This window comes from Centruroides vittatus, unplaced genomic scaffold (assembly GCF_030686945.1).
Source record: "Centruroides vittatus isolate TY-2023 unplaced genomic scaffold, ASM3068694v2 scaffold_435, whole genome shotgun sequence".
Taxonomy (NCBI): domain Eukaryota; kingdom Metazoa; phylum Arthropoda; class Arachnida; order Scorpiones; family Buthidae; genus Centruroides; species Centruroides vittatus.
Genome location: NW_027122708.1, coordinates 162,777 through 189,621, shown reverse-complemented (window position 1 = coordinate 189,621; position 26,845 = coordinate 162,777). Strand labels below are relative to the sequence as shown.

The following is a 26,845-nucleotide window of genomic DNA, read 5'->3' as shown; positions in this document are numbered from 1 at the left end:
GACCCCTTAGGATGAAACTATGCAGACGAGAGAATATGTGGCGAGACGCGATAAATATCAAACCCTGTCAGATATGTGCGAGAACCGGAAATTCGCTCTCGCCAGCGATATTTCTCGCTTCTCACCTGTGCATGGTTTTCTTTTGAGAGAACTATATCGCTTGCATAGAAAAATATGCACAAGCGAGAAATTTCGCTGGCGTGAGCGAATTTCTGCTTCTCGCACATTTCTGACAGCGTTTGATATTTATCGCGTCTCTCCACTTCTCGCACATATTCTTGGGTAATACCTATTCTTGCTCTCTCGGAAAATTCGCTCGCTCCGTCCCATTCAGAGCTGCATTTGTACCATTATATGGTGACTACAAATTAATACTTTATTTTAAAAATCCGCATTTTACAATAATTTCATTAGTTTATATTATAAAAACATCATATTACCGTGAAATAAACCCTTTAACGAATTTATTCTCCACCAAAAAAAATCTGTACAAATTCAATGAGTAACACAATCCTCCGCTCGTTTTCCGCCGCCATCTGACGGATTTAAATCATTGACGTTAAAAAAAAATAATTTTCTAAATTAAAAATAATATTAAAATATTATTTATAATTGTAAAAAACATTTTTAAAAATTATATTTACTAAACAATTTTTTGATTTATAAAAATACGAAGCGCATCACATGATAAACCGGAAGTAGATTTTCGATATCGGCTGTTCCAAATTGGATTTTTAAATATAAATTTCATATTTTTATTAAACGAAAGAAAATAATCGTTTTAAATATTTTTTAATAATTTTATTATTTATTTAAAAATCTTTATTCGTTAAAACAAGAATAATAATTTAATTAAAAAATTTTTAATGCAAACAACAGTTGGGGGTATTGGCGTATATCCGGTAATATCAAGCCGCAATTCTACTACACATATAAGAGAGAGGGTACAAAGTTGTTCTCCTTCTTGCGCAAATTTATAAGTTAGAAAAAGTTTATGTAGGGAAGATGAAATTATATTGTAGCAAAATGAAATCTTATTTACTATTCGTTCTTGGATGTTTAATATTTGGTAAGTGATTTATTGCGTATAGTTTAAAACTTTAAAATTTTCTAATGTAATTCCGTTCATTCGATAGAACATTTTCGTATATACTTTAATTTAAAAATTCTGCTAATTTTCATGTTTAAAACATAAGCAAATATAAACTTATATATGCGTAATGCTCATGTGACTACGCCATTTAAGATTGACACAGATTACTTTTTACTTGTAACTCAATGTAAATATGGCATTTATTTTTAATTATCCTTATTTAATAGCTTTATTATTTTTATTGTCTAATAAAAAGTTTTAATTTAATAAAAATTCAAAGTTTTTCTGTTTGAATTTTTGTATTGTAAACTTAATGTATGTTGTAATTTGTTATCAGGTTATCATGTGACATGTATTTTTGCTTTTTAAGGTTACAGTTCAAATTAGATTTTGAAATTATCAGATATGTTTTATGGTAAAAAAAATTTCCATCGTATTTTATAATCATAATTTAATCCCAAAACTTTTTTTTCTAATTAGAAATTATGTAGTTTTTTTTTTATTAATTTTTACTGTGGACTACATAATGAAACTGAAAAGAATTCATTTCCTTATTTAAGTGTATTAACTTCTTTTAAATGCAAAACCTACTTTCTAGATCTTTTACTTCAGTATATCTTAATATTCCCTTTTTTTTGAAAAAGGGGTGAAAAGTGCTGTTTTATGTATATCTATATTAAAGTAATGACTTATGCTGTAACTTCTGTTTTATTGCTAAAAGTAAAGAATACTTAGGCCTGGATGAATTTGTTCTAATTTGGCTAATTTCATAATTAAAAGATCAATGTTATCAGTTAAAAAGTTGAAGCATCATTTATCAATATTTAATGAAAACTATCTTTCATTAAATATAACTTATTCAGATGACATCATCTAACTTCCTTTTCCTTGAAGATTTTGATTTTTAAAAATGCTTCCCTTAAATACAAAATGTAGAATAAGTAAAGTTTTTTATTAGTAAAAATGTTTTTTTCAGTTGTATAGAAGCCTTAATGCAATTTTATCCTATATAAAACTTAGCTTTAACTGTCAAGTTGGAATACTAGAATGTCTTTCAATTTTATTTTTTTTTAAATAATAGTTGTAAGTTGAGTCCAAATATCTATGCCACAACCTAAATTTTTCTTAAGAGACTTAAATTATTAGCAAGAGAAACTTGTGCATGTAAAATGCTTTTTGATTTTGAAATTTTGTTAAAATAGTCATTTTATAATAAGTATAAGCTACTTAATTTTATAAACTCATTTGATGATTTGACATGACTTTTTAGTAATTACAGCTTACAGGCATGAGAAACCTAATCAAACTATACATATTTAGGTCAATATACAAATAATCTCAATCTTCTTTACAGGAGAGACCTGGTAAAAGATGGTAGCAACATTTAAAATACAAACAAATTGATTTTTGTATAATTTTATACAATTTTTTCCCCCATAATTACATAATTCAACTTTGGAATAGGTTTTAGTATTCCCGAATTGAGTAAATGATTGTCATCTGCCTATGTAGCATTTGTTTTTATTTCAAATGTATTTAATGGCTGTAAAGTTTGATTTCTCGATTTGAAGATTTAAATAAGTAATCTATCCATTTGATGTGTAATAAATTTCCAATCAAGTCAATTTTGTTAAACCAAATTAAAAGATGCAAGGGAAGAATTAATATAAGTATGGTAGTCCTTATCTAAGATAACATGGACCAATGATGTTTCAGATAATCTATAACAGTAGATTAAATTTTCTTTTTCAAAATTAACATAGAACTACTTATGTAATAGTTTACATTGTGCAATTTAGAGCTTTTTAGAAATATTTTTAATTTTTACTTAACTGTTCCTAGATTTAAATCTTGAATTTTAACTGAAATCATTAAACCAAATTTTTTTTACTTATTGTGAAAAGTTGCCAGAATAAATTCCCTAAAATTTTTGGAATCCCTTTCAAATCCATGCAGTGCAAAGTAAAGATAATGAAATTTCACTTTTTTGTTAAGTACTTCTCTGCATTATCTAAGAAATGCAGAAAAAGTACTTGTCAACAGTGTTAAACTAATCTTGACTTGCATTAGACTAATCCTGTAGTAGTAATCATAAAATTGTGTGCATAAAATTATATATATACTACACATACACGATTATTTTGCACAATAATTTTTTTTTAAAACGTTACTATTTCATTATTTAAAATATTTTTTAATTAAAAAAAATTTATAAAGTTTTTAATGTTTCCACTTTTTTCTGCAAAAGTATGGAATCAATAACATCTCAGTATGGTATAATTTCATGTTATAAGTAAGCTTAAAATCAAATTATATTAAACTTTTATATCTCTGTAGTAAACTTTCTAATGAAGTTTCTTCACTAAATGTGAAGCTTCTAAATTTTTTTCCAATCTCAAAAAGGAAACTGTGTTTAAAATTTAAGCAGCAGTTAATATTTTGAGATTTAATTGTAATTAAATTCAGCTGCAAAGCAACATTACTGTTTGATGGCAGCTATAAAATCTTATGTTGAAAGTAAGATGTTTTTAGTGAGTTACTCTTCTAATTTTTAGAGCCAAGAGATGCTATTGTAATAACTTTGCCAACAGAACTAAATGAATATCATAAGCAATTTCCTGCAGATTTAACTAATGATCCTCCCCAGATATTTTCAAATGGATATTAAGTCTGTCTAGGGTTTCAGATCAATGTAACACCAAAGTTCAGTTCAGAAAATGCTTTTGGTCCTAAAATTTCTGGAATTGCATATTACCAGGAAGGAAACTTTAATACAGTCAAATCTCTGTTTACGAACTTTAATTCATTCCTAAAAGTTGTTTGGAAACTGATTTTTGTTCTCAAACCGAAACAACAAATTTTCCCATAAACAATGCGTGAAATAGATTAATCTGTTCCTGACTCTCAAAACAAAACCTTTTTTCCTATATTTTTTTTTTTAGCTGTTTCATCTGTAAAAATGTCTACAAATGCAATATTATATGTATTATCTATATTTTTTTTAATAGACTATATTTTGCTTTTAATGTCACTGCCAAATCGAAACTATCACTTTTTACAAAATAGTGTTAGACCTATAGAAACTGCCTGAATGAAATATACCCAGATGAATCAAGACTGACAAATACTTTGTGCTTTCCAATGTATTAAGCTTTAATTGCTTTGAAAAAGTAAAAATTTAAAAAAAAATCAATTTTGGTATAAACACTAGTTTTAATTTTATTATTTTTAATTTTAACTGGCTACCTAGTATTAAAAAATAAAACTAAATATTTATTATTGTAATTAATAAATTACTTAATTTGACTTAACCACCTTTTTTTTTAAACAGATTTGTGGATGCCATTTTTATATCATGTATATGTCAATTAACGTGGTTTCTATTAATTTGATTTTAAATTGAATTGTGATGTGTACTGAAAACGAAGTCCTATTTTACCCACAGACATGTTGAAATCTAATCTGAATAACAGCATCATTGATTTGTGTTGTGAAGTCTGACATTGGTGCCACTACTGAATTAGTAGTCCCATCATTGATTGGTCTGGCTGTTGACTTACTTTAACATGGGAAGTATAAGGAGTTGACCATTGGTGGCTAGCTTTGCAAAGTAGCTTGTTTTGGAAACAGTTCTTATGGTAACTGGAGCAAATATGGCATTTCAAAATTTTGTTCATAAACAGACATTCGTAACCTGTAGTTTGACTGTTCTACAAAAAAAGTTTTGTAGGGCCTATTGTAAGGGAACTTTGAATATTTTCTTAAATGTCTTAAATGACTCCTTGCAGTTTAGTCCTTCAAGACTCATGCTAAATTGATTTATAAAACAATAGAATTCTCAAGAATTGCTAACAAGATTAGTGTCAAGATGATTTGTTTGTAGTGGAAGACCTGAAAAAATGTAAAGATCAGAAACTGATTTCACTCTAGGGTTGTGGTTTAATTTTCACCACTGCATAACTAAGACTTTCAGTGAACATTGTAATTAATCAAAAACAAAAAAGTTTTCGAATGTATAGAAAACAGTTTTACATGCTTTATAATTATTAATAGTTGATTTTTATTGTATACCAGAGATGTGAAGAATATATAATTTTTTTAATTAAGTGACTACTCTTTTGTAATATGTAACTTAAAATCAAACTGCTGGATTCTGCTTGTAAGTTCTGTGGATGTGTAGTATTTAGTTTAACTCTACTAAAGCTATGGGATTCACTATTCAGGTGTTCACTAGAAAATTAGGATAAGGTTTTTTCTACAACCACTCAATACCAATACAGAACCAACTTATGAAGTAGTGACATGGCATGATTAGTTAAGGTGTAACATGCAGTGCTTGTTTTTTGGTGTTTGAACCTGATATGCTAAGGTTTACCTTTTTATATAATTTAATCTTTTAAATTTCTCATTTATACAATTTTTAAGGTCATTGTTTGTCATTACCTTCTAAAAATGGAATGATCAAAGTAATGTAGCCTATAACAATGTTATCGCTTTATAAAACCTAAATTTTATTAAATAATAGATGACTTAGTTTAACTATTGCAACCACTTACAAAAATGAAGTTTTTTAATAATAGATTCAAGGGGTGGTCAAATTCTCAAATGACATTCTTCGCAAGAATTGTTCATCTACAAATTTAGTTCTCTTCAAAAAATGTTCATCTTTGTCAGCCTTGTACTGTTTATTTTAATACAGGCTAACCACAATTATTTTTTTGGTAAAATTTTTATCATAACACCATTAGTGAAAATGCTATTAAAATATGATATTCAATTCACAACAAGTTGGATGTACCAGTTTTTTGTGACATGTTAAAATGTGGGTTATTTGAAACTCAAACCATGCATAAGATAATTTTCAAAAATATTAATGATTATTTTTCATCCTGTTAAAACAATATGTAGACTGCAAATGAAATAGTGATGAGTACCGTATTTTACGGACTATAAGATGCACTTTTTTCTTCGAAAAATTGCCTCCAAAATTTAGGTGCATCTTATAGTCCGTAAAATACGGTATGTGCCTGGTGCAACAAATTTGATAAAATACTACTGAAAATGCTGTCATTGTGAATCATATTGCATATATATTGGGTAAAAACAAACTTTAAATTGTAGAAGAAAATATAAAATTTACATAAAAGAATTTAAAAAGTTTTTAATAAATTTTTAATTTTATGCAGTTTATAATTAAATTTTTACATTTTTAATTATGTACACTTTTTTCATATGGGAAAACAAACTCTGCCTTAATTAACCATGCCATGCTACTACTTTGTAAATTGGTCTTCCATATTAGTATTAATGGTTGTAGAAAACTTATCCTAATTCTCAAGTTCCTGAATAGTGGGTCCTGTGGCTTTGGTAGAATTTTAAGTACAAGCAAGTACTATACATCCACAATTTTGTCAAAGCCAGTGATGACAAACAACTGGGTTTCCCTTGTTAGCTAAATCTGCCAGATGTAAAATTTCCCAGAAGAATGCCATATGAAAGTGTTGTATTTTCACAAACTGATCTTTGATTTCACACACTGCAAAATCATAATGGAGATGTGATTTAAAGAAAATAATGGAAATGGAACAAAATGGATGAATCAATATGAATTTCAAAGTTCTATTTTATTTACTATCACCAGTGTTATGAAGTTGTTTTTTTTTTTTTTTTGACCTTTTACATTGTCTATTTGATTTGCTAAGTCATTTTTAATCCTCAATCCATCAACTAATTTAATAATTACATTAGAGAAGTTTCTTATAAAAAAAATTTATATAAAGTCATCTACATATTGTAATATTTTTTCTAATGTAAAACAATCATTAGAAAACTTGAGGCTGTCTGGCCAAATTTTTTTTAAATAAAGAATAAAAGTGGACTTTAAGGAATTTACTTTTAGGAGATTGCATCAGGTAAACGACTTAACTGTTTCCAAATTATCTTTGGATGATTATATCATTTTAATCAAATGAAATGCACTTCCCAAATTTAATTTCACACTAAATTTCTTATTGAATAGGGCCTTCCTAAAGTTGACAAAATAATATACTATCCTACTTCTGAATTTTTGTTGTATACTCTAGTTTTTTAACTTGTACAATTTTAGTTTCCCTTCTCAAATCTACAAGACTTGACTCTCTACTTCCCTTACAAAAACTTGCTAAAAGAGATGTAAATTTTCTTGAGATTAATTGTAAGAAGTTACTAAAAATTTATAATGAAAATGTTTAAATAATATTTAATATATTATGAAAGTGGAATATGTGAAATCTTAGTCTCAACAATAGCTTAAGCTTCCATAACTTCATCTCATTATTTAAATTGCTATGTGAGTTAACACAAAATGAATTATCTATTTAATCAAAAATGTTCTTAAAGGTTAAAATGGATTTAAAATCAAAATTAATATGGAAGCTACCATTTGAATTTGTTTTTGATAAAGAACTAATTAATAATTAGATGCTTCTATGAATTTCCTAAAAGTATTTTAGAAAGACTTAGTACTATAACACTGAATACCATTTATATTGTTACTATATTATCTTTAAGGCTCTTCTAGGTCTTTTCATACATGCAGACCAATTTTCAGATTTGTTTTCAAGTAATAAGCCCTAAGATAGCCTTAAGCAAGGTTTCACTGTAATCTCTTAACAAGCATAATTCATTCCAGAATCTTGCTCATAATGCGAAACCCTTGTTAAATGAAACAATTTTTCCCATATAAATTAATGTAAAATATGATAATGCATTCCATGCTGCAAAAATACTCAAATATTTTATGTATAACATTTATTCAAAGAAAATTACACAATATACATTATAAATGAGTGAATCATTGCTCTTTCTTCTAGTGCAGAATGAACCAACCTGAAATGTGAATTTGATTTGCAGAAAAGAAAAGGTCAGATATGTCTGATATTAAATTTAAGTTTTTAAATTTAATACTAGATGACATAACTGCCTACCTATAGTCAAATTAATTTCTAATATTTAATTATATCCTTTATAGCCCAAGAATCTGGCATATTGTTTGGCATGTTTATTATATAATGGCCTATGGTTGTTGTTTATACGTAATATATGTGATCACAAGTGATGCTAAGATTCTAGTGGGATGAGTGCTAAACACAGACTGATGAAGTATTTGCACAATCTGGAACTTCCCCTCTCCTTGCCACTCATTATGCAAAATGTTGCTTGTTTAAGCAAGGCAATTTCTTACAATTTGTTTTTGCTCATTATGCGAATTATTCATTCAGCGAGGTTCCACTGTATTTAGTTACTATTATGGTAAATAGAAAGATGAAGTGTGCAATTTAGTATTGAGTAATTGAATAACTAATGTTAGTATTGGATACTTAAGGAGACATTGTTTATATAAAATTATAAACTTTTCCTTTCGTTAAAATTGATTTTTTACAAATTTATAAATTTTAAGTTTGTAGAAATGTTCAAAATTTTATTAAATTTTGAACACTATATAAATTAGATGTATATTATTTCACTTTTTCAGAGTGCATATTCTAGTAGAGACAAGGAATTAGAAATTGGAGTATTTACCTACAATGAGGCAATGATACAGGGTGGTAAATTACTTTCCAGATAATTAGTTTGGAATAATTATCAAATGACTCAAGTTATACTATATTGGACTTGGGCTAAACCAAGGGGTTCCCAACTTTTTATGTATCAACCCCTTTTTAAGAATTTTTTTCCATTGGCCCTTTTCAACATTTGTTGCAGCCAGATTGTTAATTTAGCTGCGTTACAATGAGGCATTAGATTAACCATCAGATTGTCGTATTTTAGATTCTTACCACTTGAGGTGCCAAGAGACATTAACTAATATCGTGTTGTTAGTATGTCTGTTCTGCTATAAATATTGGATATTACAACAAAGAAGTGTCAAGATTTATCAATATAGTGGGTTTAAAATTAATTTCAACACCTAATGGAGCTCTATGCAAAACAGCATGGAAATTTGAAGAAACTAAGGATTAGAGAATTTATTAGATAAAATGGTTGGATTCTGGTACATAGTGGATGTCAATCGAATATTAATGCTGTTCAAAATATGATATTCATTGGCTGTATTTATTTTTAAAAAAGTTACCTGGGAATCCTATGGTACATATCATATGCACTGAACTGTATTCTGATGTATTAATGGAAATTTATAAATCCTGTAGACATGGTGGTTGTGACAATGATACAGTATGAAAAACATTTTATATACAAAAACAGCAGTAGAAATTTGTTGCTTTGTCCCACCTGTGAAACCAAATGTAATTATATCTAGGAAATGTATCGTGACCAACAGTTTTTCTAAAGATTTTTATGGAAATGGACAAGTTGATTTTAATTGATTTTACAGTCAGCACCAGCTGGAGAGTATAAATGACTGTTACTATTAAGATAATGCTACTAAAGTCTTACTACTTAGGCTGCTTCAAAGTGGCCATCTAAAGTAACTGTAGAACTGTTTTTAAAATTTTTACAATTTGGAGCTGCAAATATCCTAAGTGTGAAAATGACGAAGTTCACTGCAAAAATCCTTGAATAATTTGTAAATGTGCCAGTGTGAAATTGTGCATGGTAGTCCTTGACAACCACAAATAGTTACTGCTTACTGCATTCATACTATCTTCTAACATGTTGAAAATATGCTTACTCATTAGATCTTGGATGCATGAAAATAATTTGACGAAATGGTCATTTGGGTGCTATTTTGTGGAATGACTAAAATGAGTCATCAGTCATTGGCAGATAGCCTTATTGGATAGTGAGCTTAAAACTGGTGTACAAAATTCTAATTCTTGATTTTGTATTCTTTTGTCTATTGAAACTGAGGAGCTATAAAACATGTGAGTAATGATCAAAAAGTTGTAAAAGGACATGTGAAATGTCCATTAGAAAATACTCTATGATATTGCACACTTCTGATAATTTGGTTTTAGAAACTTTCATTATTTTGTGTGGTTAGAAAAGGTATTTTATCATCTTATCTAACCTGTCCAATGTGTCAAAATGAAACTAGTAGGGTTCATCAATGCAGTTCCTGTTTTTTAAATTAGTTCATTCTTTTTGCGGATTGTCCAAAAGCAATTGATGATTATGGATCAGAGATGTTTTTATATCCAAAAGCTAGTATAATATACAAATTGAAAGAGAAGTGCAGAAAAGTGAAAGGTGCTGCAGAGAGGATGGTTAACAGTGCTGCTAAGGAATCTTCCCTATTAGGTATTGGAAAAAGTATTTTTCTTAATAAAACAAAAATAGGTTGTGGTCATTTAGGTACCAAAAATACGGAAAAATGGTTTCAGAAACCAGTTTACAAAGTAGGGACTAAATCTAGAATAACTAAAAAAAATGGTTGTTACAAATTGAGTCATAGACATGATTTGGTATTTGATCATTATAAAGATCAATCTGAGTGCTATCACCAACCAGTCATTTTGATGACTTCAAAAGTGCTCATGCAAACCTGTGAAAAATTGGTGTCGCTAATAGGCATATGCTTTGAAAAGATCCTTTTGCAGATCTAAACGCCTATTTAGTTTATTTTGTATTAATAACATATTACAGTGGAACCTCTCAATGAGCATAATTTTGTTTCTGAACCTACCCTTTGTTTACTCTTAATGCAAAACACTTAAGAAAAACAAGTATTTTACATTAATTTCTATGGGAAAAAAATGTGTTCCATGCCAGAAAAAAATACTCAAATACCATATTTACTTGTGTATAAGATGAGGGTTTTACTCATTTTTCACTGCTTCAAAAACCTAGGTTCTATATGCATGAGTGAAGGATCCTTTGTGTTTTTGCAATTATTTTTGCGAACAATGTCTAGATCATGCTGCCATTTGTAGCAGAGTGCTATTGAGGTCAAGGTGAATGTTGCTTTTAAAGAGATGATCCAAAAATATCTGGTCACTTAGCAATGATTATAAATGTAGTTATTTCATATTTGTTAAATTGATATTTTTAATGAATATTTGTACATGCTGAATCATTATAATGCATGTGACAGGAAAAAGTTTATTTTTAATCTTTTGGTTTTGCTACATTTGTATCAGGTGCATGGAAAAGCAGTCTTCAAAAGCTGATAGCAAAGTCATTCAGGAAATACTGCATTTCAAATTCACTGGACAGATCAGAGGACTATGCTTTGTGGAGTAAGAGTGAAAAAGAGAATTGTAACAAAGCTTCGGACAGTGAGTCTGAGTAGACAAAAAGGTGATAGCGTCAAGAAAGCATGGTTGTTTGCCTTAATACATGCATTTGATGATAATTTATCTGCAATTAAAAGAAATAAAATTAGAATTCGTTTATTAAATCTAATTTTTTTTATTTTGATCTTTAAAGTCATCTCATCCTATATGAGAGATCATCTTATACGTGAGTAAATATGGTATTTTATGTATAACGTTTATTCAAAGAAAATTATACAATATACATTGTTAAGGAGCGTAAATCATCATCTTTTCTAGCATGGAATGAACCAAGCTGGAATGCAAACTTGATTTGCAGAAAACAAAAATTGCAGATTGTGCACATGCTCTATCATGCTATTATCTAGGACTTCCCCTCTCATCACTTGTTAAGTGAGTCATCTTTTTTAATTTGATTTGCTCGTTAAGTGAGGTTCCACTGTACTTGATACATTTTGGTATTTTATAAATGTTGAAGAAATTTAATGGTTTTAAAATGTTTTTCTGATTTTTGTATTCTAAGTTAGGCAGTTTGACATACTAGTGCAATCTTTGTTGTGATTTTTACAAAAGTAATTCTTAATTATGATAAAGTAAGCTTATATTATAAATGACCAATGAACATTTTTAAATTATTTTTCAAAAGTAATTGACTTGCTGTAAAATTATTATTTTCAAGTTAATGTACACAAGTTTGATTTATACCATGTTTTTTTGTACTTCCTAACATTTTTGTTCCTAATCCTAGTGCAAAATTCATTTTAGTAGACTGATTTCTGGTGCTTTACAAAGTGTCTAGCTGTTATAATAAAGCAGCTAAATTAACAATCCAGTTGGAAAATTATAATAAACAGTGTTTGTTCCCCCTACAGCTCTTCTATCAGAGGGGGCTATTGTAATCTGTGTCTAATGAAATGGATAATGTCAATTAAAAAGTTGTAGCACATAAAAAAATTTTAAAAAGGTGAGTGTGTAATGCACTTTTTTAAAATATCAAATGGTATCCTGAAATAGACCATGGTCTATATCCAATGGTCATATATATATACCATTGGCTATGATCACATTCTTGCTACCCCTTACATATTGTTCACTAGTGCATTGCTAAATAATTGCACATTCAACAATTCCCATATTGCTTTTTTTTATTAAGGTTAGGTTAGCAGTGATTATGAATATGTAAGTGATCCAATTTAGTAGATAATATAAAATGCCACTTAAGTGTTAACCTAATCACCTTATCACTGCTAATCTGAGCCTAAATATTCAACTACTTTTTACATGTGTTATGCAGTGATGCATTGCTACTGCTTGTTATGCAGTAAAGAATGTCACATTTGATGGTCTGTTTTGGAATCCCACTTTATCTTGGAATATGCTGAAAGGTGTGTGTATCTTCATGCTACAATTTTTATAATGCTGTCCTATTTTCATTATACAGTGGAGCCTCTGTATACAACCTGAATCCGTTCCTGATGTTTGAACTTATACCGAATAGGACGTATACCAAACCAACTTTTCCCATAAGAAGTAATGTAAAAATGATTAATCCATTCTCATGTAAAAAAACACCTTGATATGGTATATTAATGGGGTTGTAAAATAATTTAAACACTGAGCAGCACATTAATAATAAAATTTGTTTTATTATTAGATTTTTAAAGTTATTACAGTATATTGTACTATATTATTTAAATCATTAAATCAAAATCAAACTCTCCTTAATACTAATAATCTGTTTAGAAATTTGCAGAAATAAACTGTTTAGAAATAAACTCCTCCTTTTGCAACGTTAGCAGATTTAATGTCTTTATTTTTCACGATTGTCAATATCGTTGTTTTCAGAATATGGTATGCAACAGTTAAATCTCGAGCACCCATGCCACCTTCATATTTCTCAACAATTTTTTTTTTCAGTTCCATTGTGATTTCTAGTCATTTTTAGTTTTCTGTTGCTTTCCATTTGCCTTTTTGCAATTCATGATTAATAAAAATAATAGTTTTGATTTGTTAAATTTCTTCTGATTTTAATTTGTAAAGTTATAAACCGTGGGACTGCGAACATCTAGTCTGGTCTAGTACACCGATAGTGCTACTTGTTCATAGATGGCACACATAATTAAGTTGTATACCGAACAAAAGTCGTATATACCAAGCAAAATTTCGTCCAAACAGGACGTATTCTAAAGCAGACGTATACAGAGGTTCCACTGTATTGCCATAGCTCATTCTGAAAGAGCTTGAAGAGGTCAATTTGAACCATTTTGTTCAACTCATCTCAACATAGTATACCTTGACAAAGGGTCTGCTTGGTTTTTGCTATTAGTGTTTGAAATAATTGACTGAGGGAGACTTCTCTTACCACCTTGAAGTTTAATAAAACACAACTGCTTTTTTAAAATTTTTTAGTTTAGAAGGGCTGAACCAAATATCTAATAGCTTAGAACATAAACATTACAAAAATAGCTGCATATTTATTATTTATAATCTTAAATTTTTGATGCCCTTACAGTAAAATTGATTTTTGATAATTGCTTACCTTTAGGCTTTTTTTAGTTCAGATTTGTATTCAAGATATGAACTGAAGATTTTATGAAAACAAATGTTGTACAAATCACTGCAGAATAGCTAACCCTTGAAGTATCATTCAATAGGATCTATGTTGAATAATCAACCCTACATTCTAACAGTGTCTTCGTTTTGATCTTATTGGACTGCAATTTGAAAAATTGTAGACCTATAAATTCCCACTGTCAGTCTGTCCTTCCTTAACCTCTGAGTTAGTTGAAATCAAAAACCAGATATGGAAACCTTAGGGGTGTGAGGCACTAACTATATATAAACTTCTATATATGATCAGAAATATATATCAGAAGATATATATTTCTGATCATATATAGAACTTCTGCAAACTGGAAGTCATTATTAAAATTCTAATAGTTTTCAGGGGAAAGTTTTGATGACTGGCATGACTGTTAAAGATGAAGTATGATGTTCAGGGACAAGCCACTACTTATTTGAGATGGAGAGTGCACATATTAAATTTAAAACTGTGTAAAAATTGCAGATTGGCATTGTGATGTCACAATAAATTGCTTGTTTGTGAATAGAATTGGCTTTCTAAAAATGGCTAGACAGGCTTGATCTAAAATTTTACATCTTTCATGCAAAGAATCCAATGTTTGTAGAATTTTTTCATCTGAAACTTCCAGTTGGAATTTAATATCATTCAATCTTATTTCAAGTAGTTTTTTTAGCAGGTGCTCTTAATATATTCTTAGGCGATAATCTCTAAACTGTTGGCTAGATTGTACATAAAACAAACTATATTGCTTGTATTGTCCAGCATGTAACTGAAAAAGATTAACTTTTCCTGCTAAATATTTGTTCTCTTGCACTGCCATGTATGATAATGATCTAATCATTGATAAATTAATGACTTCAATTTAAAATTTTTATGGATTATTAAAAAACTTCTTTCATGCATACAAATTTTAATATCCCAGAACAGACTAGGTCAGGAATTTTCTTTTATTATTCAAGATCAATAAAGTGTTAATTATATATTGATTTTTCTGGATATAGTGTCAAAATAATGCAGAAATGATTAGAAAAATGGTAATCTCACTTTAACTAAACAAATTTCTAATGCTAAGAAAACTTGGACTATATTAAATCAAAATTTATCAGATTTAATACAGTTTTTGTTCATTTTTAGTTACTTGAATTAATGCCTTTACAAATATTAAACTATATATAAAAACTTTCCTGTTTTTTAATAACCCTAATGAGAATTTAGAGCATTATAGAAAATGCTGATTGTAGAAATATATTCTCATGAATCTAATCTTGAAAATTTTTAATTTTCATTCAATTTAAAATACACTATTTTTAAGTTTAAAATGTAACTGCTTTGTTTTAAAATAAACAAACTGAACTGCATTTATTAAATGAAAGTAATGTGCTATTTTAAATTTTTTTCTTCAATTTAATTTCAGCTGGACAGACAACAGAGTTAACTGCAAATTCTTCAGCATCCACTGTTGCTGTTACTGAAACTAATTCTAGTACATCTGAAACACCTGTTACAATTCCCCCCAGCAGTAACACCACGACCACCATCATCACTACTACTGCTGCTGCTAATGTAACAACTTCAAGTCCTCCTCCTACTACAGCACTTCCTCCACCTGTTAATGATCCAAGTACAGGCAGCTGGACTGTGTATGGTGTAAATGGCACTAATTGTATAAAATTGGAAGCTGCCATTCAATTTAGGATTAAATATGAACAAATCAGTGGGGTAAGTTAAACATTAAACTATTCTTAGAACTGCTTTTTTCATTTGGTTTTATTGACATAAGTCTTAATTTTTTACTGTTTTTAAAAACTTCTTCAGAAAATAGTTTTAGTTGATCTGATTTAAGTTTAATAGTGTATTCAGTTGATTGCAATAGATTTTTTCCTGTTTTTTTAATAAGCCTTAAGGATTTTTAAGCTATTAGTTGTTGGTTTTCTAATAGCCATTTGATAAACCTAAAGAACTTAAAGGGATTTTTTTGTACAAGACAGAATAGACCTATATTGAAAAATTACTAGATTTTTAATGCCATTTTAAAATCTCAATCTTATACTGGATATTTCAATAAAGCTGATTTTTTAATTGTATTTGTTTTGGTATCAATATCAAATTAATTCTACATATTTTAGAATCTTAGATCTAATTTTCTGAGTTCCTAAAGAGGTAAAATTAAAGTTAGCCATTAATCTTAATTTTATTTTGGTTTTAGGTATCAACTGACAGTTTATTTTTTTTTCTTTCTAAAGTAGCCACACTTAAAGAATTTTTGAAGGTTTCTCAATTGAAACAATGTAAAAACAATTCAGAATTATTTTGGATAAAATTTTAAGAGATTCTAATATTAAACTAATATTGGAAATCAATGACAAGATACTAAGTTCTTTTAAACACATGACATAGTTAATTATACGGTTTTTAGATTGTAAACTTTGACATTCTACAGTCACTTTTTTTTATTTAAACAAATTTATTGTATATAGGTCTATTTTAAGATGACTAATCAAAATCAAATCAGTGAAATTGTCAGTTTTTCATTTAAATAGGTTTTGGATTACCAGATTGTGTGAAGATATTTAAATATCTTTGATTTTAAATATAAATAGTCATTGTATTGTATAGTCAAAGCCTGATATTTACTTTGTATTCAGTATTTTTCTTGGTGACTTAAGCATGATAGGTTTTTCATTTTAAACTGCTAAGTGTCTGACGACAAGACTTATTCCTATAATCGGGAGGGGAAAAATGAAAGGGATCAATGTATAAATATCCCAAATGATCAATAATATAGCATGATTGAATTTGAATTTTAAGTTTCAAATAACAATAGCAAATAACTCAAATTTTAGATTTGTCAATTGAAAATTTAAGGTTAAATACCTGCAATCTTTGCTTAAATGATCACTATGTGGACCAACCCATAAAAATATTCTATAAAGGATAAAAACAATCAACAAAGCTAATTTTTTTTTTCCAGGTAATTTTTTTCATGTTTAAAAAATGATGCTTGTTTAAATAGATATCTAGATGAGGCTAAATCAGCTTTGTTTTTATTAAATGTTTTGAATTTTCCCCCATTGTCTTAATTTTAGGAAATTTTCTAAACATTACCAATTCAGTTTTTAAAGTAGAAATGACTAAATTCTAAAGGAACCATATTGTATATCCACCTTGTTGCTAAGATTTTTTTTGTATTGACTTTATAAGTATTTACTGTTGAAGTTATTGCTTGAATAATTTTACAAACTACTTGTGTTGTGATTTCAGAACTTTCCACTACTTTTGGTAAAGCTTAGGCAACTGGTGAAACATGCACTTTTAAACTTTAACAGTACAGTCAAACCTGTTTTTATGCGGGGGATAGGGACCGCATTAAAAAAAACGCATTAAAAAAAATCTCACGAAACTTCACGAATGGCTGTAAATAATAGTTTTCGCAACACAATTAAAAAAATAATTTTTTTATGCGGTCAACAGGGACCGCATAAAAAAGTCTCACATAGAAAATAACTCAAAACCGTACGAAATAGAATTTATTGACAACAGATGTCAGCACTTGACTGCATCGTCTGGTCTATCGTCTGTTTTACATATTTTTGTCCAGGTGGTGTTTTGTTGACTTAAAAAGTAAATTATTTCATTTTTCGCATATTCATGCAATAATATTACTATAATAAGTGCATTTATGCTATAATAAGTTTATTTAGCTATAATAAGTCAACGTAAGACATGACGAATCGCACGAGACTAGTCGCCAACTATACCGCACAAATTAAAAATTCGCATTAAAAAAATCGCACAAATAAAAATCGCACATAAAAAGAGCGCATAAAAACAGGTTTGACTGTATATACAAATTCATTTTGGTTAGTCTAGTTTTGAATGTTGATCCTTGAAATTTATGTATAATCTTTTTATATAAAGAACTGAGTCAGACGTCTGTGGAGCTATGTTCTATTTTAGCCTTTCTGGAATAAATAATCTCCAGTTGGTAAATACAGAATAAGAACTAAAACTTAAGATTAATTTTATTTTTACACTTTGTGCATTGACTAAGATGATTTGAAATTTTAGTGTTTATTTCAAAGTGGCTGGCTATAGCATCTCCCCTTTAAGGCAAGTGTTTAACTGACAGATGAATAATTTATTGCTTGCTATCAAAACCCATTATCTTGTTTGTAGAGTAAGCAGTTTCAATATTATCATCTTAATGTAGTGCAGTGGTTTCCAACTTTGTTTCTTAACCCTATGGTTCCACTGATAAAATTTGGGTGTTGCAATAGACTTAGCATTTTCAGTTTTATTTAATAGTTTAGTTTTCCACACTTGCTTCTAAATATTCTTTTTCTGAAAGCCATGCAGTCTGGATTTTATTTGTGAAAAATAAAATCTGAATCCAATAGTGAAGAAAGTGTTTAAATCTTTTAGTTGTTTCTGCTACTAAAATGTTACTGCTCCTGTAGTGTAATGCTTTCTAAGAAGACTGACCTGTAAAAAGTAATATAGTACTTTAAAAGTCCTTCTCCTTGTATCTAACTTGATAATTAGGATGAAAAATTTGAAGTCTGATTTTTAAATTTGTTTGACAGCATAAATTGGATATATTTTTACAAGATTAATCACCAAAAATTGCTGTTTTTTTTTTCTTTTGCAACATTTGCAACCTCAACACTTATTCTGTTGGTTTCCAAAATAATTTTTTTTTTAAAAGAATTAGAAATTTAAAGTTTATGCAATTCTAAACTTTAGCAATATTCTTTTTTAGAAAACTTGCATGTCTCAAGTCAAGATTGTGACATCTGTTTCAAATGGCTAGCAATTCAATGATATTTTTATGAATAGTATTTAGAATATTTAAAAGCTTGTGCACTTGCTATTGTTTTAGTCAATAACAAATTGTGACTGAAACAGTTTCAGATAATAGGACTTTATAAAAAAAAGTAACTTAAGTAAAAAACTTGCTGTACATGTAACTTAAGATATTTCAGATAAATACTTTTGACAAGTTTTATAAACAAACTCAATTTATTATCTAAATGACAATCTTTTATTTTTTTACTTATATATATACATTACACCTAATATAGATTTATTTATATATAAAAACTAATTTTTAATTTCAGAATAATGTTACAGCTAAACTTAATTTACCAACAAATGCAACTGTAGAAAATAATACCTGTGACAATGCTTTTATAAAACTAACGTTTGGACAAAATAATACATTTGAAATTTTCTTTAAAAATGAAAGCAATGAAATATCTGCAACAAAGTTTACTTTCAACTATTTCATGGATCCAAGAGACTTCCCAGATGCCAAACAACAATCAGGTAAGTTTTTTTTTATTTCTATAAAATTTTGTTTTATTTAATTAATAATATATTATTAGAGATGGAGTTCGTATCTGCAACAAACCTGACTGAGTTTAAAGCATCTGCAGGCAAATCTTTTCTCTGTAAGATTGAAACAAAAATAGATATGAAAAATGTGGAATTATCTATGCAGGATCTTAGAGTGGAAGCTTTCAGACAGTCAAAAGAAGATAAATTTTCTGAAGGTTTGTATGGATATTTTATTCTCCAGCTAGTTTGTTTCAATTTAATTTTATTGTATAATTTTCACACACTTTGGTTTTTTAGTTTTCCTTCTAGCTCTTTAGTTAGAAAATAGCCTGTCTACAGATTTTTATTAGTTTTTTTTTTCAGAATTTTGTTATTTCTGTACTAAACATTGTTTGTTTTTTTTTTATCTATCCAGCACATCAGATTAAGTATTTCAATGATGAAAAAAGTTAACATAAATTTTATCAAGTTGTTTCAAAAAAAATTTCATACTTGCCTGAACAGAATATTGTAAGCTTTATAATGAACATATACTTTTTACTGTCATTCTGTTTTGGTTTAATATTACAACTTTAATGAATAAAATTTACAAGAACTACAAAATCTGCTTTCAGAACTTCCTCTCTTGTAATAGTCGGGATTGGTTTTTTCCTTCCTACCTCATTTTCCTTTCTTTGCTATCAGTTTTCCCTCAATTTATTCTCATTGGTATGTTTTCTTCTGGGAATCATAATTCTGACTCAACTGGTTCTGCTTCACTGTTTATAAGTATAAACATGTTTTTGCAAGAGCCATGGTAACTTCATTTTTCTTGGTATTTAGTCTCCCATATCTGCCGGTCCTGATGGTACTCCCTTATTCTCCCAATGCTATACAATATATACCATTTTTTCTCCTTTGCATTCCTTGTCATTCCTAGGTCTGATAGTGAACTCTCCCTTAACTATAACATTTTGACCCCCATTTTTATACAAAAGATGTCTTACTAATTTGTATTTTGAACTTTCTTTTTATGTTATAAACAAATGACAGGTTGGATTAGCAAAGATTTTAACAGCTTCCTCAAAGAGGCTCTTTATCTGAAGGTTCATGCTGGAAATTTACTCCTTTAGTTCTTCATGATTTGGAAATTTTTAAAATCAACTTGTGAAATAGTTTTTCCTGTTTACTATTCATTAAATACAGATTGTAGAGAACATTTTTACCCCAAGCTTTATCTAAAAATTTGAATACAGAATTATTATATTAAGCTTTTTACTAACTGTCAGTCTGTTCATGTAAAAAGTTGCAAATCATCTACTTCCCAATTTCCAACCTAGCTAAAACTTTGCACATGTGTATTGTGAACAATACATTTTTAATAGTTTGCAAGCATTTTTAACAATTAGCAAATAATTAAAATTTAACTGATGGCACTAAAACACGTAACCATTAGTTTGTTCCCATGTGTAGAACAGGAAGTAAGACAAAGAATATGGTTATCCTGCCAAATAGCTAAAGTAAATCTTTAATCTTACGTATATATTTTCATTTTCTGAATAAAAAGTAGTGAAAACTACTATCTTACCAGCAATTGTGCAGGCCATGCTGTCATAGTCAAGGTAGCATTCTATCACCAAAGTAATTGATAGGACTAATCACTCACTACAACAAATTGAAATGACTGGTTTAGATTCAAAAGCTTTAAATATCAGAGAACAATATACATGTATCTAAATTTAGTTTAGCATTTAATTTTATAATAGTTCAGTGTTTATATATATTACATACACACACACACACACACACACACACACACACACACACACACACAGTATTGCATATAAGATGAGGTTTTTATTCGTTTTTCACTGTTTCAATAATCTAGGTCGTCCTATACGTGTGAGCGAAAAATTCATTGTTTTTTGCAACAATTTTTTTGTAAATTGCATATTTGCACTTTTTTACCGGATTCTCGTCTTGTGTTTAAAAACAAGTGTTTTTATCTGGGTCGTTTGAATCATTCTTGTGTATTGTCAGGAGTAAAGATGAATAGCAATAGGAAAAGCTCCTGTGCAATTTTGGAATTCAATTTAAAATTACATGGGAGGTTGCTATATGTTTCAATTCATTCCCACATAAAAACAGATGATGATGATTTGGAAATCAGAATTTGGAGAAACTGAAGTGTAATTGACGAAGAGTGAATTCAATTAAGAATTGGCAAAAACGTTCCCAATTGTCCAGCTTTCCATGAACAAATTGTTGTCGATTTTACAAGATTTTTCCAAGCTTAATATGGTTATAAATAAAATGTGCCACAATGAATATGAAGAAAAAAATTAACGTTCCTAACTGCCCAGTAGTTTTTGCAGGACAACGTGTGCATTTATGTGCATTTGATATTATTTCTGATTAAACAATAAAATTAGAATTGTATCAATAAATCTAACTTTATTTTTGATCTTTAAAGTCACACCTTGTCCTGTATGCGAGATTGTCTTATATAAGTGAATAAATGTATCGACAAACTTTTAGAGGAGGTAGATAACATCTAAAGGAATGAGAACTGCATAGGAACCCATAACTGGAAACATCAGGGGAAGTGTTGGAGGTAGATCTGAAAAGGCACAAGACAGTGTTAATGGGAAACATTTATTGGACATAATTAGTACAAATGGCATAGCAGTTCATAATGTTACAACAGGTGCTCAAAGTTTCTACCATCAGACGCGATGAATGCTTGACACCAACAGAGCATTGATTGCCAGACATGTTATAAAACACCTAGTTTCTTTGATTGTAGCAGCAGTGCATATGAGTCTTGCCACAAGATCTATTTCAGACTTCACAGGTGAGTCATACACCATAGCCTTGAGGGCCCCCCACAAAGAAATAAAGGCTTGATAAATCAGGTGAGCGTGGGGGCCAGGGAACTAGTCCACCATGGCCAATCCATCAATGTGGGAAAGACCTGTTCAAATGCTCACGAACATCCATTCCATAATGGAGAGGTGCCCCATTATGTTGGAACCACATGTCTCACATTTGCTGGAACATCAAGTAAGGCCAGTAGAACCTGTTTCAGAAAGATCAGATAGTTTATGGTGGTCGTGCGGGATGGTACGGCCACCTATTGACTTAGGAACCCAAACCGGAATGATCACTATGCAAATCTCATTTTAGATGTTATGTACAGTACCTCCTCTAAAAGTTTGTCAGTACATTTTTGAGACACACACGGGGGTGTGTGTGTATATAATATATACTAATAGTTCAGCATTATAACTACATTTTTTTATTTTTAAAAATTCTTTTAAAGGAATTTTTTTATTCAGAATATTGTACTTTTATTCAGAATATCTTACTTTTTAGTACATTTTTCTTCAGCTTTCAGTATCTTTGGTATTGTGACCAAAAATACATGAGGTGCTTTTATTTTTGGTCAAAGAATATTTCTAAACAAAGTTCCTTGCATTCTTATTTTTGGTTACACAATACCAAAAATACTGAAAGCTGAAGAAAATTTTTTACTTGATACATTTATCTGAATAAAATACTTTTAAGATGTTTTTTATATATTTTTATTTATAATCAAACCTTGTCATTAGATTTAAGTCATGGCATGTATTAAACAGATTATAGTTACATAAAGAAATTTCAGTGAACTTCATTTTTTAATCTGATTTTATCATTGACTAATTCCAGCTTACCTTGCTTATTGTATAGAAAAAACTATAAATTTTTTAGAATAAGTTTTTTCCTCTCAAATATCTTTCTGCTAGGAATTTAGAAATTCAAAGCTTGGAATTTGGTTTATAATTTTTTTATTTATACATTTTGATTTTATTTTTTGGAATCTAAAAGTAGTTTTAAAGATTTAATGTCCTATTAAAATCATTGAAGTTTCAATTTTAATTATTAGTTATGCCTTTTTAAGGTAAATTTTTGTTTTTTACTTAATACAATGTAATACAGAACTTATTTTTCAAATTCAAATAAAATTGGCTCAATGCTATGAGACTAGACCAATCTTTGGAAACAATGTAGTAAAACTGATTAGAATGTCCAATTCAATACAATCTCTTGCAACACTCTAAAAATTTGGAAAGCTGTTGGAAGGTTTAGCACATTAGCAATAATGCATTAAGAAAATGCAAAACATTTTTTTAATCAAAAGTTAAGAACAGATGTCAACAGATAAGCTATCTTATATATTATATAAAACTAGTTTCAGGAACGTAGCACTGCTGTAAAACAATATTTTGTTAAACCCTTGTTCTTCAAATAAGGCTAGTCTATGCTTCCAACTCCAAAAGGAACTCTTAAATTCAAGGAAATCATATTTTGTAGTAGGACATGAATGGTATCATTTGACCTTTGGCTAATAAAATGATTAAACTCTGTCTGCTGCTGGCAATTGCATTTGAGTAAAAATGGGAACTGATTTCTTTCAAGATACCAGGCACTCACTTTTTATTGCATCAAACTTAAATTGATTTAGGGAAAATAGATTGTTTACTCTATTCACCCAATTAATCTCCCAGAATTTGATTTGATTACAAAATAATTTTTGTAACTTAACTTTACCAATTTTACTTTAAATAATGAATGCTGATTTACAACTAGTCATTATCATAAAAAAATTTTTCCTACTTATTGGCTGACTCTCATTTGTAATGACTGATAGGTAATTCAAAAAAAGATGCTCTATTGAGTCACTAAGTACCTGATCTTGCATATTTTTTTTTTGCTCTTCAATGATTATTTATAAACTTCTAAACTAGCTAAAAGAAAGGATAAAGGGATTTGAAAATTTGAGATTAGTCCCAAAATCGGCCAGTCCAAAGTGGAATTTGCTATTTTTGAAATTATACACTGCACTTGAGGCTTGTTGCACTGACTTAAGACACTAAACTTCTGAAGAGTGTTTGTTTTGTCAAATGTTTGGCAAACATTTTTACCATCAATACATGTAAGGTTGATATGGCACCTTGTACTATTTTATTCAGAATGTTTAAATTTTTAGCTATATATAGCTAAAAATTTAAACAAACATTCTGAATAAAATAGTACAAGGTGCAACACACACACACACACACACACACCCACCCACCCACCCACCCCAATAGGCTAATTTAAGCAAAATTTAAAATTTGTGGCTCAGAATCAACTTAAATATTTGGAGAAGGTAATTGCAAATGATAGTAATTGCTGATTTGAACAAATTTTTTAAAATCAAACTCTCAATGAACACTTTGTTTAGCAATTTTCTGGAACTGGTGCTGAAATATCTAATTCATAATTTTATTATAGTTATAACTTTTTTATTATTTAATCTCTGCAGCCATCTGGTCATTACTTACTGAACTTTGCATCAAATTTGGAAGAACCCTACAAATTTTCTGGGGTAGTCTGTCCCAGATGTCAGACCCCCCCCCATTCTTCATTCTGCTACCCTGTTGTGGGCTTGGCTAAGTCCATAATGGATGATTAAAAGACCCTCTTGTTATCTTAGTATAACAAATTAAAAAATTTTATACACAGGATGGAAAGTAATTTAAAAGAAAAATGAATTTAGAATTTAATTCATATTGTGTGTGTGTAAATGCGTGCACACACTCACTCACTAAAACCTAGTGTGTGTGTGTGTGTATATATATATATATATATCAAATTAGTAAAACCTGTCTATGGCAACCACTCAAAATTACTTCAAAAGTGGTCTTTTAGAGAGGTGATCGGCCAATACAGGTGGTGCTGTAATACTGTATTTCCGTACCTATTTTGTGCACTTCTTGGCCATTTCTACTAAGCAAAACTCTGAGCAAAAATAAGCAAATATTTTTTCAACGATAGAGCTATATTGGTATTGTATTTTATTCTTATCAGATTACTTGATTTACAGGATTTGTCATGATTTTATAAGACAGATTTAATACCAATATTTTAGATACACCTAAGCAGTGTTCACTATATCTTTAGTGTGTGTGTGTAATTATTTTTATATATATATATGTAAAATGTTGGCAAAATCATCTGGAAATTTTGCTACTAGCTTGACTGATCAAAATGTGAGGAATTGACTTTTTCTAACAACTCATAAATTTTAAATCTGAAATTTCCCATTTCCATTAACATAAGCTTTTTCAATTGTCTGAAGTATTATATACTTCATGAAAACTTGGTAGCCTTAAATTTAATTGTAAATTCAGAACTGCTAGTGATTTTACCATAATTTAAAATTGATTTCTTTAATTTCTTCAACAGCAACAGAATGTGCTGGGGATGAGAAGATCAACGACATTGTTCCCATTGCCGTTGGATGTGCCTTGGCAGTCTTGGTAATTATAGTGCTAATTGCTTATTTGGTGGGACGTCAACGAAGTCGTCAGCAAGGCTACCAGTCAGTCTGAAGTGGACGTTTTGATGTACAAAGTTTAATCTAAAGAGGGTGACTGAAAGCATGCAGTGCTCCTTTAAAGCAGAATATTACAGGGTTTACAAACATATATGTTTTATTATAGAAAACAATTAAACTACTACATAGTCCCAGGGCAAGTATCATTTAGATATCTGGTTATTCCAAAAACTGAAAGATCTGGTTCTCTTACTCTAATTTCTTGCTTTACTTAAATTTTAATTTGTATTTAAATTTGACCAAAATATATTTGAATTTAAGAATCTTTTAAAAAAATTTTTATTTCATTTGCCCTTGTAAATTTTTGTGTAAGAACAATAAAATTTAGTTTTGACAGTTTTTTTACTCATCTTGATTTTTCCTATGATTTTATAAATTTGATTTACACAGTATTTTTATCAAAAATTTACATCAAATTCTTTGACTACTATTTACAAATATTACTACTAGATCGAAACACAGTATAAAACAATGAGAACTAGATTACTTACCATTTTACTAAAGTAAATGGTAAGTAATCTAGTTTTCATTGTTTTATACTGTGAATTTCAGTATTTGAGCTTGTATTATTTCCATAACTGCCTTTTTTTTTTTTTACTGGTTATATGCATATTTTAATATTCACTTAATGTGTGATTTTAATTATTATAGTTGGGAGAAATAGAACAAATTAATTCTTTGAATTAAAGATTATTAAATCGGTTTTCAGTTCATAGTGTCCTTAAACAGGTTTGATGAATTTAGGTCAGATTAAATCATTCTGTTCAACTAATATGGAAATCAAATGGCTGTACAAGCAACTTTAAATTAAAAGCTATTGGTGGAAGACTGTTTCAAATTTTGATCCTACCTTAAGACTAACTTCAAAATTTTTTTTTACTGCGAATAAGATTTTTGCGAATACTTTATGTAACGATTCATAAAACTTACGTAACAGGTGTGAGTAATCTGAGAGCTGTGACCATTCTTTAGCTTAAAATATCAAACCTGTTATGATTAAATTTCAGTTTGACGTCAATATAAATGTGATTTTTGAACTATAAATACATCCAGATAACTTCTAAATTTATAGTTTCGTATTTTGATTAGATTAAATCGATCTGGTATTATTTTTCCTATGTACTTGCATTACTATTCTGCAATACTCTTCCGTTTTTATTAAATAACTAAAATCTCTTTCGGATTTTAAATAATACTAAAGAAGTAACTGTAAAACA

At 28.9% G+C, this 26,845-nt stretch overlaps 1 protein-coding gene across 1 annotated transcript; it reads left to right on the top strand.

Moving 5' to 3' along the window:
• The first annotated feature begins 891 nt into the window (after window positions 1–891).
• Window positions 892–25,967, top strand: LOC136989088 (lysosome-associated membrane glycoprotein 2-like). The gene is made up of 5 exons (XM_067287189.1): window positions 892–1,069; window positions 15,306–15,610; window positions 19,009–19,216; window positions 19,276–19,443; window positions 25,478–25,967. Exons 1-5 carry the CDS (start codon window positions 1,006–1,008, stop codon window positions 25,621–25,623), a joined length of 891 nt encoding a protein of 296 aa, XP_067143290.1. The 5' UTR covers window positions 892–1,005; the 3' UTR covers window positions 25,624–25,967.
• Window positions 25,968–26,845: the final 878 nt, after the last annotated feature.

Coding starts and splice junctions, on each gene's coding strand:
- LOC136989088 (XM_067287189.1), top strand. CDS start 1,006: ATGAAATTATATTGTAGCAAAATGAAATCTTATTTACTATTCGTTCTT. Junction 1,070..15,305: donor TCTTGGATGTTTAATATTTG/GTAAGTGATTTA, acceptor ATTTAATTTCAG/CTGGACAGACAACAGAGTTA. Junction 19,217..19,275: donor AGATGCCAAACAACAATCAG/GTAAGTTTTTTT, acceptor ATATATTATTAG/AGATGGAGTTCGTATCTGCA.